The sequence below is a fragment of the Myotis lucifugus genome, unplaced genomic scaffold (genome assembly GCF_000147115.1).
Source record: "Myotis lucifugus unplaced genomic scaffold, Myoluc2.0 scaffold_223, whole genome shotgun sequence".
NCBI classification, from domain to species: domain Eukaryota; kingdom Metazoa; phylum Chordata; class Mammalia; order Chiroptera; family Vespertilionidae; genus Myotis; species Myotis lucifugus.
This window is the reverse complement of record NW_005871271.1, coordinates 13,093-25,675: the sequence shown is the minus strand read 5'-3', so window position 1 is coordinate 25,675 and position 12,583 is coordinate 13,093. Positions and strand designations below refer to the sequence as shown.

The 12,583-nt window shown below is 43.7% G+C and overlaps 1 protein-coding gene across 1 annotated transcript in view; it reads right to left on the bottom strand.

The window, feature by feature from the left end:
* Window positions 1-12,555, bottom strand: part of CCDC3 (coiled-coil domain containing 3) — a 104,522-nt gene extending 91,967 nt beyond the window's left edge. The window contains exons 1-2 of the mRNA XM_006098222.3: window positions 12,218-12,555; window positions 9,697-9,871 (exon numbers count right to left, since the gene is read on the bottom strand). Of these exons, the coding sequence (XP_006098284.2) occupies window positions 9,697-9,871; window positions 12,218-12,351 (309 nt within the window). The 5' untranslated portion in view covers window positions 12,352-12,555. The remainder of the gene's footprint in view (window positions 1-9,696; window positions 9,872-12,217) is intronic.
* Between the last annotated feature and the right edge of the window lie 28 nt (window positions 12,556-12,583).

Here is a 12,583-nt window from a genome sequence, read left to right as displayed (position 1 = left end):
CACTGACCCTTGAGTAAACATGTTTTACTCATGTTTACTCAAGGGTCAGAAGCACACATAAAGCACCCCAGCTGCTTTTCAAAGTACAATGGTTGTCAAGGGAAAGCACTGTGTGATTGAGTTCTGAGCTGAAATAGTGGCTTTCTCCATGAAATACTGTTTTTACTGGAAAGAATAAACAACAGACAAACCAGAGTTATTCAGATTTGAGTATTTATGGACATTTTCTTGAAAATAGACAAAGTAAGCCTGTCACTTCAAAGAAAATAACTCCCAGTATTTGTTCTAGAATTTTAGAAAATTTGACACTGTGTGCTTGACATTTTCCCAATGCTAAAAGACTTTCTTGATAACATTGATGGAATATTAATGAATAGAATTTTTTAAAATTTTTTAAATACCATTTTAGAGCAGTTTTAGGTTTATAGCAAAATTGAGCAGAAGGTACAGATTAATATTATATAAATGAACATATGCAAAATCTGTATAACTGAATTTTCTAAATGGTAAATTCACCATGTTACAAAATCATGCATTGGGAAAAAAATCCAAAGTGCATGACAGACTAATGGATTTTCATATACGAATACAAAAAGTTCATTGATAAAATTTCAGATTCTGCAGTGAAACTAACTTCTAAGAAAATACCACTTTTTGGAGTTTTGATGTGTCAAAGAAGAATACAGGTGCTAAAATATCTGTTAAACTGAAGTTACGTTCCTCCATCCCTAAGAGGTCTATGTTCTTGAACAAACAGCCTGGTAAACTAGACTGTCTCAGCAAACTTCCAGGGACATTTTTTTAAATATATTTTATTGATTTTTTACAGAGAGGAAGGGAGAGGGATAGAGAGTTAGAAACATCGATGAGAGAGAAACATCAATCAGCTGCCTCCTGCACACCTCCTACTGGGGATGTGCCCGCAGCCAAGGTACATGCCCTTGACCGGAATCGAACCTGGGACCTTTCAGTCCGCAGGCCGACGCTCTATCCACTGAGCCAAACCAGTTAGGGCCACCAGGGACATTTTAAATCAAATACTTCTAGGGCAGCACAGAAGATCTCGATAAGCCGAGTTCTGACTGTCTTCATCCAAACCTCACTTTAAAAACTACAGATCATCTTTCCCATTCCCATTTGCTTTTGATAATCAGAAATGATTACTGTTCTTTCCTTCCCTGCAGTATATTCTACCCAAGTTTGACCAAATGTTCCTAATGGGCCTAGTCAAAAAGAAACATCAACTTCCAGTGCCAGTCGAGATGAAGTAAGCTGGAAGCCTATGACTTTTCCTGATTACAATTAAAATTCTCTGCACATAATACCAAAAGCAACTACCTGTGGACTCTGAAAACTAAATAATTAAAGGCAATAGGACCTGAACAAATGAGGATGAATCATGGAATTATGCAGCAAAATCTCCAGGAAAAATCCCCTATCTATCCAGAAGACCCAGCAAGAGGGCTCCATCTACCCTCCCCTGCCTTCCCTCTGAGAATCCACAGTCTGTTCTATGCTTCTGTGTCTCTGGATCTATTTTGTTCTTCAGTTTATTTTATTCATAGATTCCACATATGAGTGAGATCATGTGATACTTGTCTTTCTCTGACTGACTTATTTCACTTAACATAATACTCTCCAAGTCCCTCCATGCTGTCTCAATGGGTAAGAAATCCTTCCTGTTTACTGCTGCATAGTATTCCATTGTGTAGATGTACCTCAGCTCTTTTATCCACTCATCTACTGATGGGCATTTGGGCCGTTTCCAGATCTTAGCTATTATAAATTCTGCTGCTATGAACATAAGGGTGCATACATTCTTTCTGATTGGTGTTTTGGATTTCTCAGGATATATTCATAGAGTGGGATCACTGGGTCAAATGGCAGTTCCATTTTTAATTTTTTTAGGAAACTCCATATTGTTTTCCATAATGGCTCCACCAGTTTGCATCCCACCAGCAGTGTACTAGGGTTCCTTTTTCTCTACATTCTCGCCAGCACTTGTCATTTGTTGATTTGTTGATGGTAGCCATTCTGACAGGTGTGAGGTGCTTCCTCATTGTCGTTTTATTTTTTTATTTTTTTAGAAACTGTTTATTTTCCATCAACCTTATTTCTGTTCTGTTAAGAGTTTATGGAAGAACAGCTTAGGACCACTCAGTAGTTGTTCCTACCCATTCTGTGACCTGAGCAGTGGGGGCTGCAGACCAGTCTTCAGTGGCAGCTGAGTGCTCATCTTCAGTAGGAAACTTCTGAATGGGCACAGAGGGCACCTGCGCCTTCAGACCAGTCTGCAACCTCAGGCTGAGCAGCAGTGAACTCAGGAGCAGGAGCAGTCCATTCACCCTGAAATCCCTCCTGGTCACAGCCTTTTCAGCAGCGGCCTGGAGGCCCCAGTCCACAGCAGCAGCAGGCAGCCGAGGAAAGGAAGGGAGTACCCAGCTGGCAGCCGGCAGTCGCTAGGGACCCTACTAGTGCACAAATTTCGTGCACTGGGCCTCTAGTTGTATAAAAAAGCCACTGGTTTCTGGGTGTTAATTTTGTATCCTGTTACATTGCCAAATTCATTTACTAAATCTAGTAGTTTTTTTGGTGGAGCCTTTAGGGTTTTCTATGTATAAAATCATGTTATCTGCAAATAATGAGAGTTTTACTTCCTCCTCTCCAATTTGAATGCCATTTTTAAAATCTTTATTGTTGAGAGTATTACAGATGCACCTCCTTCTTCCCACCATTGCCCCCCTCCACCCTGTTCCCACCACACCCAAGGCCTTCACCACCCTACTGTCTGTGTCCAAGATCTTTGGTCAATCTCTTCCTGCCCCACTCCCCCGTTGTGAGATTCATCAGTCTGTTCCATGTTTCCATGCCTATGATTATATTTTATTCACCAGTTTATTTAGTTCATTAGATATCTTGTTCGTTTATTTTGATTTTTAGATTCAATTGTTGATAGATATGTATTTGTTGCTATTTTATTGTTCATATTTTTATCTCTTCTTCTTCTTCCTTCTCCTCCTCTTCCTCCTTTTCTTAAAGAATACCCTTCAACATTTCATGTAGTGTTGAAATAGTGGTGATGAACTCCTTTAGCTTTTTCTTATCTGTGAAGTTCTTTATTTGACCCCTAATTCTAAATAAGAGTAATCAGGTTGTAGGTCCTTAATATTCATCACTTTGAATATTTCTTGCCACTCCCTTCTGGCCTGCAAAGTTTCTGTTGAGAAATCAGCTGACAGTCATATGGCCGCTCCCTTGTAGGTAACTAACTGCTTTTCTTTTGATGCTTTTAAGATTCTCTCTTTGTCTTTAACCCTTGGCATTTTAATTATGATGTGTCTTGGTGTGGGCTTCTTTGGGTTCCTCTTGTTTGGGACACTCTGAAGTCAATTTTCTTGGACTTGGAAGTTGATTTCTTTCACCAGGTAAGGGAATTTCCTGTCATTATTTTTTCAAATAGGTTTTCAATATCTTGCTCTCTCTCTTTTCCTTCTGGCACCTCCATAATGCGAATGTTGGTACATTTGAGGTTGTCCAGAGGCTCCTTACACTATCTTCATATTTTTGGATTCTTTTTTCTTTTTGCCCTTCTGATTGGGTCTTTCTTGTTTCCTTGTATTCCAAATTGTTGATTTGATACTTGGAATCCTCTACTTTACTATTGAATCCCTGTAAGTTATTCTTTATCTCAGTTAGTGTTATGTTTCATTTCTGACTGGTCCTTTTTCATGTCTTTCACATTCTCACTAAGATCCTTGAGAGTCTCATGAAAATCCTTGAGTAACCTTATAACCATGGTTTTGAACTCTGTATCCAGTAATTCATTTGCTTCCATTTCTTTCATTGTGACATGTTTCTTTATCTCCGCATTTTGGTTGCTTCCCTGTGTTTGTTTCTATGTATTAGGTAGAGCTGCTATGTCTCCTGGAATTGGTAGAGTAGCCTTGTGTAGTAGGTATCCTTAGGGGCTGGTGGCTCAGCCTCCCCAGTCACTTGAGCTAGGCATTCTAGGTGCACACCTATGTGGGTTATGCACAGTCTCATGGTAGTTGAACCTTGATAGCTCTTGGAGTCACTGGGAAGAGTTGACCTAGAGTCCAATTGGCTGTGGGGAGCAGCTGCAACTACAGTGGGAGAGCTGCTGTGTAGGAAACATCCATATGGAGCAGGACTTGCCTTGATGGAGCTTTGGTGCTCACTGAGTCGCCTCTTGAGTGTTTTGCTTGTGGATGTGTAGTAATCTGCTATGGTCTGAAGCTGTCCACCAGGTGCACTGATTCTGGGTCCTCCAGGGAGGTGCAAAGTCAGCCACTCCCTGGGGCCACCCAGCCGAAGCTACAGAGAGATCTGCAGATGGCTGCTAATCGCTATTTGTATTGGGTTTGCAGGTGCCCCAGTGAGGCCTAGCTCTGAAGCAAGGAAAGCTCATGCTAGTGTTGGATCTTGGGCCTTTTATTGACAGGTTTGGGGCACACTGTTACCAGCTGCAGCTTGCTTGAGAGATTTTAGCAAAGTCTGAAGCCTGAGCCAGGACAGACCATTCATATGGAAAAGCTGCTGCAAACAGCTTGAGTGGGACTGCAAATTGGATGTGGCAGGGTCTCAGGGAATCACCAGGGTGGAGCAAACAATGTGCTCCAGGCTGATGGAGACTCAGATATGACTGCCAGTCAGCCCTGGGACAGGAGAGGTCCTAGCACAAGAACAATAACCCCTGCCAGCACTCCCATCTGGGAGAAAGCCTCACCCAAGTTCCTACCCCTATGCCAAACAATCCAGTTCTTCCCCATATGTGTCTGGGTCCCCCAAAGCCGCCCAGTGCTGGGAGCCCAAGTAAAACTGTGTACCAGCCCTTTAAATGGAACACCTAGGTCTCCAGCAGCTTCTGTGTCAATCAGCCACAATCCCCACTTGCTTTTATAGCCTGTAGTTGCAGGAATTTCTCTTCCCAGCTCTGGGGCCCTGGGTTGGGTGTCTGGTGCGGGACTGGACCCCTTGCTCCTCAGGGGAGACCTCTGCAGAGACAATCTCCCTCTCGATTAAAAAAAAAAAAAACACAGCACACGTGGATGTCGTACCAGCTCGTTCCACACCTCCACCCCTCTTACCAGTCTCCATGTGCTTTCTTCTTTACTTCTCTAATTGTATGACTTCTATTCAGCCAGATTTCTGGCGGTTCTGATGATTGTTGCTCTGTATTTTAGTTGTAATTTTGATGTGGTTGTGGGAGGCTGCGAGTATAGACGTTTACCTATGCCACTATCTTGGTTCTCTCTCTGGATGCCTTTTATTTCTCCTTCTCGCCTGATTACTATGGCTAGAACTTCCAGTACTATGCTGAATAAGGGAGGTGAAAGCAGACATCCCTGTCTCATTCCTGTTCTTAGGGAAATGGTTTTTCCTAAGAGTATGTTTCCCACTGAGTATGCTGTTTGCTGTAGGTTTGTCATATATGGCCTTTATTATGTTGAGAGATGATTCCTCTATTCCCACTTTGGTGAGAGTTTTTATCAAAAATGGGTGTTGGATTTTGTCAAATGCTTTTTCTGCATTTATTGATATGATCATGTGATTTTTGTGTTTCAATTTGTTTAGATTATGTATCATGTTTATTGATTTGCATGTCCACTCTTTATAACAGCAATGTATTGGAAACAACCTAATTCCCTATCAGTAGGGAACTTGGTTAAATATATTGTGACAAATCCATATGATGGAATACTATGCAGCTATTTCAAGCAACTTTGTATGCATTCATATGGAAAGATCAAGACATCCTTGTGAATAAAGGAAGGTAAAGCAAAGTATAGTGTGCTGCCGTTTGTGTCAAAGAAGATGACAGCCCTAACCGGTTTGGCTCAGTGGATAGAGCATTGGCCTGCGGACTCAAGGGTCCCAGGTTCGATTCTAGTCAAGGGCATGTACCTTGGTTGCGGGCACATCCCCAGTAGGGAGTGTGCAGGAGGCAGCTGATCGATGTTTCTCTCTCATCGATGTTTCTAACTCTCTATCCCTCTCCCTTCCTCTCTGTAAAAAATCAATAAAATATATTTTTTAAAAAAATTGAGGTATAAAAAGATGACAAATAAGCCTGGCCAGTGTTGCTCAGTGGTTGAGTGTCAGCCTACGAACCAGGAAGTCATAGTTTGATTCCTGTCAGGCCACATGCCCAAGTTGAGGGCTCGATCCCCAGTGTGGGGCATGCAGAAGACAGCCGATCAATGATTCTCTCTCATCATTAATATTTCTCTCTCCCTCTCCCTCCCCTCTCCCTTCCTCTCTGAAATCAAAAATATGTTTTAAAAAGGTGGCAAATAATATGAAAAAGGGTCGTTCGACCCCCAAAGGGGTTGTGACCCACAGGTTAAGAAAGGGTCGTTCAACCCCCAAAGGGGTTGCGACCCACAGGTTGAGAACCGCTGATCTAGACTTTCAGATTACAAATTTATGTTCCTTCTAATGCAGCTCAGACAATAACTCCCCCATCCTTCCCAATTCCGAAAAAGAGAGAACAGAGATGGCAGAGGACTCTCACAAATTTTATTTCAATCCCATGACATTCTGTGACAGACCTAGACAAGCATGGGCCAGTCTGGGTCTTGGTCCTAGGGGACAGTACTTACAGAGAAGGGAAAATATCCAACTTTTGTTTTGACAGTTATACTCACACAGCAGGATAGAAAAGAAGAAAGAAAGATGTCCTTGGCTGGTGTGGAGAGAATCCTGCCAGGAAATCTGGTGGATGCTCCAACTTGCCAGAGACATCCCCAAGGTCCCATTAGCACCATGACACTGAACCAGAGCAGCACTGAACACTCAGTAACACTGCTGATGTCCTGGCGACTCTTGAAAGATTATGTTTCTAATTACTGAGGCACGGGCGGGACGCTTGAAGGTGGGACCAGAGAGTGGGAGGATTTTGCTGCTGAGGATGAGGTGAATGTGGCCCTGGATGTGCATCACAAAAGCTTCCCTATGTATGCTTTCCTCCTCTACTTCTTAACCTCTGGATTGACTCCAGAGTCGCCTACCGCCCCCCCACCCCACCCCATGATAAAGTGAGAACTATCAGTGAAGAGAATAAAAGATGCCTTCACAAACATAGGCCAGATCACTGTCAGAGCTGACTGGAAGCTGAGAGCAACAGCATAAACACTAGAAAGCCCAAGAACTCGCCGATCTTGTAATCTAAGATACGGCACATAATACATGAAAGGCATGTAGTGTACAACATCCAGGCCATTTGTAATGGTTTCGGACCATGCAAAGCATTCGTGTGTTCTGATTTTTCAAAAGTGTCCTCAGACCTATTCCTTCTGGAATAAAAATGTGACCTGAACAGCTCTTCTGGTCCCTCCCTAAATAAGGACCACCAGGAGAAAAACACAGACTGCATCTGACATAACATATTCATCCTGGGTGGGACGATGTGATGCTCACCTTCACACAGAAAAGGCAGGAAAAGTTTAGCATGCTTTTGAAGAAAGGAACGAGTAATTATCCACAATTCCTCATCCAACTCTGAGATCATCAATTCACAACTACTTTAAATACTCCAGAGTACATAAAAATCTCTCAAGGAGCATCATAAAATTTAAATCATAATGCTGGCCCCAAAAAGGACACTTAATTTTAGTTTAAAATTCAATTCTAAACTAGCTAGCTAACTTATCTCTGATGTGCTACCTTTCATAGTGGGCAGGGATAGAGCGGAAGGGGTTCAAGAGGAGTTGAAAAGTACACAATACATCAGATCTAACTTCTAAACGCAGCTATGCAGGAGCTAGAGCAACTATTTTCCTCCCCCAAAGCTTCTGACTCTTCCTCAGAGCCACCCAGCACGCCCTCCATTTGTTATCTAAGTGGCCAAAAGGACTTCTCCCCAAGACCAACCTCTGACCACCAGAAATAGGGCTGCCTTCACATTGAAGCAATTCTCAACAGTCTATTGTTCTGCTTTTTCAGATGATGGAAAATCTAATTCCAGGAAATGTTAATAGGTGACCATAGGACTAATAAGTTATATAGCCAAAGAGTTTGGAACTAAGCTACTAAGATATTTTTGGAATAATAGCTGATCTCTTGATATAAATTTATCGTTATCAAGGATCTAGGAGTATAAGCAAAACTCCTACAAAAAGGAGAATCAAACGGCCGAGCCTAAAAAAAAATTGGAATGTGCTAAGACCTGACTCGGGCTGGGGATACTCAGGCTTACACTTGGCAGGTCCAGGCCAGTGTGGAGTGGATGCTGGTGCAGATTAAAAAGGGGGAAGAAACAGGCGCTTGGGACCATGTTGGAAGCAAAATATAGGACGAGTGTTCAGAAAATTCTGACGAACCATGGAGGAGAGGTTAGAGCAGTGGTTCTCAACCTGTGGGTCGCGACCCCTTTGGCAGTCGAACGACCCTTTCACAGGGGTCGCCTAAGACCATCCTGCATATCAGATATTTACATTACGATTCATAACAGTAGCAACATTACAGTTATGAAGTAGCAACGAAAATAATTTTATGGTTGGGTCACAACATGAGGAACTGTATTTAAAGGGCCAGAAGGTTGAGAACCACTGGGTTAGAGGATCCTAGACAGCTGTTAATAAAGTAGGTCTAAGGGAAGAACCTCTTGGTAATATCCAGGAAGTAAAAATAGTCAGTTTTCCTTAGTTGGGTACCAGCCCATCACGCTAACAGTTTCTGTGCAAGAGCATGAAGAAGGCCTCCAGGCGCCAGGGAGCCCTGGGCAGAAGATAAGGAAGTTTGGAAGAACAAGAAGCTACCCTAGGACAATGCACCAAAGAAGAGAAGAGCACTTTGCCCAAACCCATCACGTGAAGATGGAAGGAAGGAAGCCCCCAAACATGTTCATTAACTCATATAACAGTCCTTTTCCCACGGGGTACCCACATCCCCCCAGCAGAACTCTCTTCAGCAGTCTGTCACCTTCCTTAAAAAGTCTCAGGCAGGGGACTGGCCCACAATCAGTTCCACAATCAGCCCACCTACACTGCGGCAGCGCCATTGCTTTGGGAAAGTAACAGTCCTCAGAATTTCCCCACAACTCTGGCATCTGCCCCAGATAGGAAGATCCCTTTGATATTTTCATCCCCCAAATCATCCTGACCCTTACATTTCCCAGCCATCTTGGCTATGCCTTAACAACCATTGTGAAAAATCATAGAAGTGGTAGCTATGATAATTATTCCATTTCATTTCCTTAAGGACATTTATTTCTTTCTTCTTAGAAAATTTCTTAGAGTCCTATGCTATCAATAACAACACCAACACAACAATAATGATGATGATAGTCACAATGGCTCATGTGTAGAGTGCTTACCCCGTCAAGCACTACGCTAAGGGCTTTACATATTTACACATTTTACATAGTGAAATCATACTGCATCAGACCTAGGATGTAGAAGTTACAATTGTCTTCATTTTACAGAAGAGGAAACTGAGGCACCGTGTGCAACCTTCCTCCCATATCGCCCCCTCACTTTGTGAGGAACCCCATGCCAAGAGTAAAGCCTCAGGAATCCGAAGTTTCTGAGTGGTGTTTTTTAACTGCTGGCAGGGAAAATAACACTTTGGTCTGGGCTTTGGGAAGAGTATTCTTGACTCCTTTGGTCACAAAACTCATACAAGATGTGGCTATTCTATTATTTTGCTGCTGCACAGGGCACAGCCAGTTCTTACCCTGTTGTCTTCCTGGATCTCCCAGTCACTGGAGAAAGTTGCCATCTGCTGCCCTTGGGAGCAGTTTGAAAACTGGAAAAGGCTGGAAAACATCCTTCTGTTCTCTTGAGTGTCTGGAAAGATGGCATCTTGGAAATTGACTCCATGAGGCAAGAGGTTATAATTTTCATCCATCCTAGTGAGGAAAGAGGAAAAAAGCAGATGTAGAAGAAACACTTTATGGGACGTACCAACTTTAATCAAGAGTCAGAGAAGACTGACATTAATCAAGAGTCAGAGAAGACTGACAGTCTTGCCAATTACACAATAATGTCTCACACGGCTCTCATCAGAGGAGTTACTGTTTCTAATTACTTCTCTGCCTCAGGTACATGCATCTATTCTTAAAATTTTCAAAAAGATGACTTTGGGTGAGGCAGTGTGCTTGCGTGTATGTTTGCCGATTTATGTATCTCCCAAGAAGCATTCCTTCTCATAGAGAGTATTTCTTGTTTCTTGGTGAAAGGAAGGCCAGTTGGAATGGCCCAGGTTCAAATCCTGCCCTTACTACTTATCTTCTGCCTGGCATGAAACACATTTTTAAATTCTCTGCTTTCGTATTCCAATCTGGAAAAACAGGATATTAGCACTTTACTCCTTAGTGGCAGTGTAAGGGCTGCATTAGGAAATGTGAGTGACGCACTTGGCATGCAGTGAGTGCAGCATAAATGTTAGCTAACATTTCTATAGAGCCTAGTGTAACAGCCTGTTGGAAAGACAAAGTCATAAAAAGGAAAAGGGGTGATGGAAGTCACACTCCAGCTCACCAGTGAGTCTCCACTGCCACTTCCCCCCGAGACACTGGCCAGAATCTGTCTCAGTGGGTCCCGAATGACAGAGCAGGAATGATTCATATGACACACTTAGGACAACACAGCCCTGTGAAATGGAGATCCTATCAGACTACTGATTGACTCTGTATTTCTGCCCTAACTCTTCGTAAACATATCAGAGCAAAAGATGAAAGAGTTGGCTGACCACCATAGAGCCAGTGGTCAAAACTGTATTTCATGATAAAGTTGGGGGGAAAACAAACAAATGATGTCTACTCAAGTACTCGGCTTTTTCCTTTGGAAAAAAAAAATGTTTTGTTGTTGTGTAGTTTTATAGCTGGATTCTCAGTGTTTTTCCTAAATAAAAATATGAGTTAAGCTTTACTGTATAAGAAAGGTACAGTCTCAGTCCACACTGACTTTATTTAGAAACTATACTTCCCCAGCAATGAGAAAAATATTCAATTGAATCTAGCTAAACCACTCACGCCAAAACAAAGCACGCATGCATTCTAAACTTAGATATTCTGGCTCCAATATGGAAAACATGTGTTGCCAGGGGCTTACGGACGCCCTCTGTGGAACTTACTGTTTTCCGTCTCAGAGAAATCTCAAAAGCTCAAAGTGAATTTGCAGACCCAGGTCACAGTCATTCAAATATCTTTATTGCTACTTCACACACTGGGCAGATTAGAACCAGTACCAATCACAACTTTGGTTAATTCACTCTCTGAATATATAGATGTTAGATTCCATTTTGACGTTTCTCTCAGTTGCTCTGTATCACTCTCCTATTGCAATCGGAAACAACCAATGCACTTAGGGTTCCACCTGCTGCTCTCGGGTTTCAGACTTCGGTGGAACCCCCTGACTGAATTCTTATGCACATGCACTCCATCTGGACCACAGACCAACTTTCATGGCACATTACAAGATTCCAGGAGTCTCCAATCAGAGAGGGCCTCCTGCCTGATTCACCTCCATCCTCTTCGAAGCACTGTGACTCAGGGTCTTACCCCCAGAAGCCCACCCCCTCCCTAAATCTTGGCTATTTTGAATAGCGTGGCATTGAGGTCTGTCGGCAGCTGATATGAGACTGATCCCGATGAATAGGAGTGAAACTAGGACAGCTGGTCTGCATTCCGCATCAGTCACATCCTGACATTCAAGCAGGTGGGGAGAAGAGAGTGCACTGTCCCTGCAGCTAACCTGCACCAGGTATTTCCAGCAGTTACTCTGTTTTAGTCTCAATCAGCCTTGCTTTTCACATTACTGACGTGAGGATATTGAGGTTCTGAGGTCAGTAACTCGCACAAAATCAGGAGCAGAACCAGAATTCCAACAGTCTGATTTCAAAGGTTTTTCTTTTTCTTCCTCATCAGCCCAAGCTACTCCCACTGAATCCAGTTTTGTTTTTTCTTTTAAGTTGACTCAAAGGAAGTATTGGAAACCCCCTTGGGCGTTTGCCTGAAACATCTTCTTTGCATGAAGTACAGAAATTCCTGTTTTATAACCACCCTTAGCCAGAGATACCTGGTATCTTTGTAGAGACGTCGAATAAAGAGTAAGGGGAGGACCCCAAGGCATAGTCTCATAGGGCAGGGACAGGATTCTGTGGGAGTCCTGACCTGGCCCCCAGATAACTGTGACCTCGGGAGGCCACCCAGAGGTGCACAGGGGGTGGTGTGGGTTCGAGGTGCCGGGCTCACCTGAGGAAGAAGAAATAGGAGTAGTCCTGGACCACCGTGTGGGAGTGACAGGAGAAGTAGCCCAGGCCGGTGAGGTTGAGCCTGGAGCCGGCGGGGACCTCGAGCATGCTGCCCCACGCCTGGTCGCACAGCATCTCGATCTCGGCGGAGTAGAAGAGCCCCGCCGCGCCGGCCTCGTACTGCCAGGGCAGGTAGTTGTAGAGGCCGGGCACCTCCCGGTGCAGCGCCAGCACCTTGGCGTACACGATGATCTCGGCCAGCTCGGCGCGGCAGCCCTCGCTCAGGGGTCGCCACTCCGACGGCAGCTGACAGCCGCGGGCGGGTACGGAGCCGGCCGGCCAGGCAGAGCGCGGCGAGCAGCAGCGG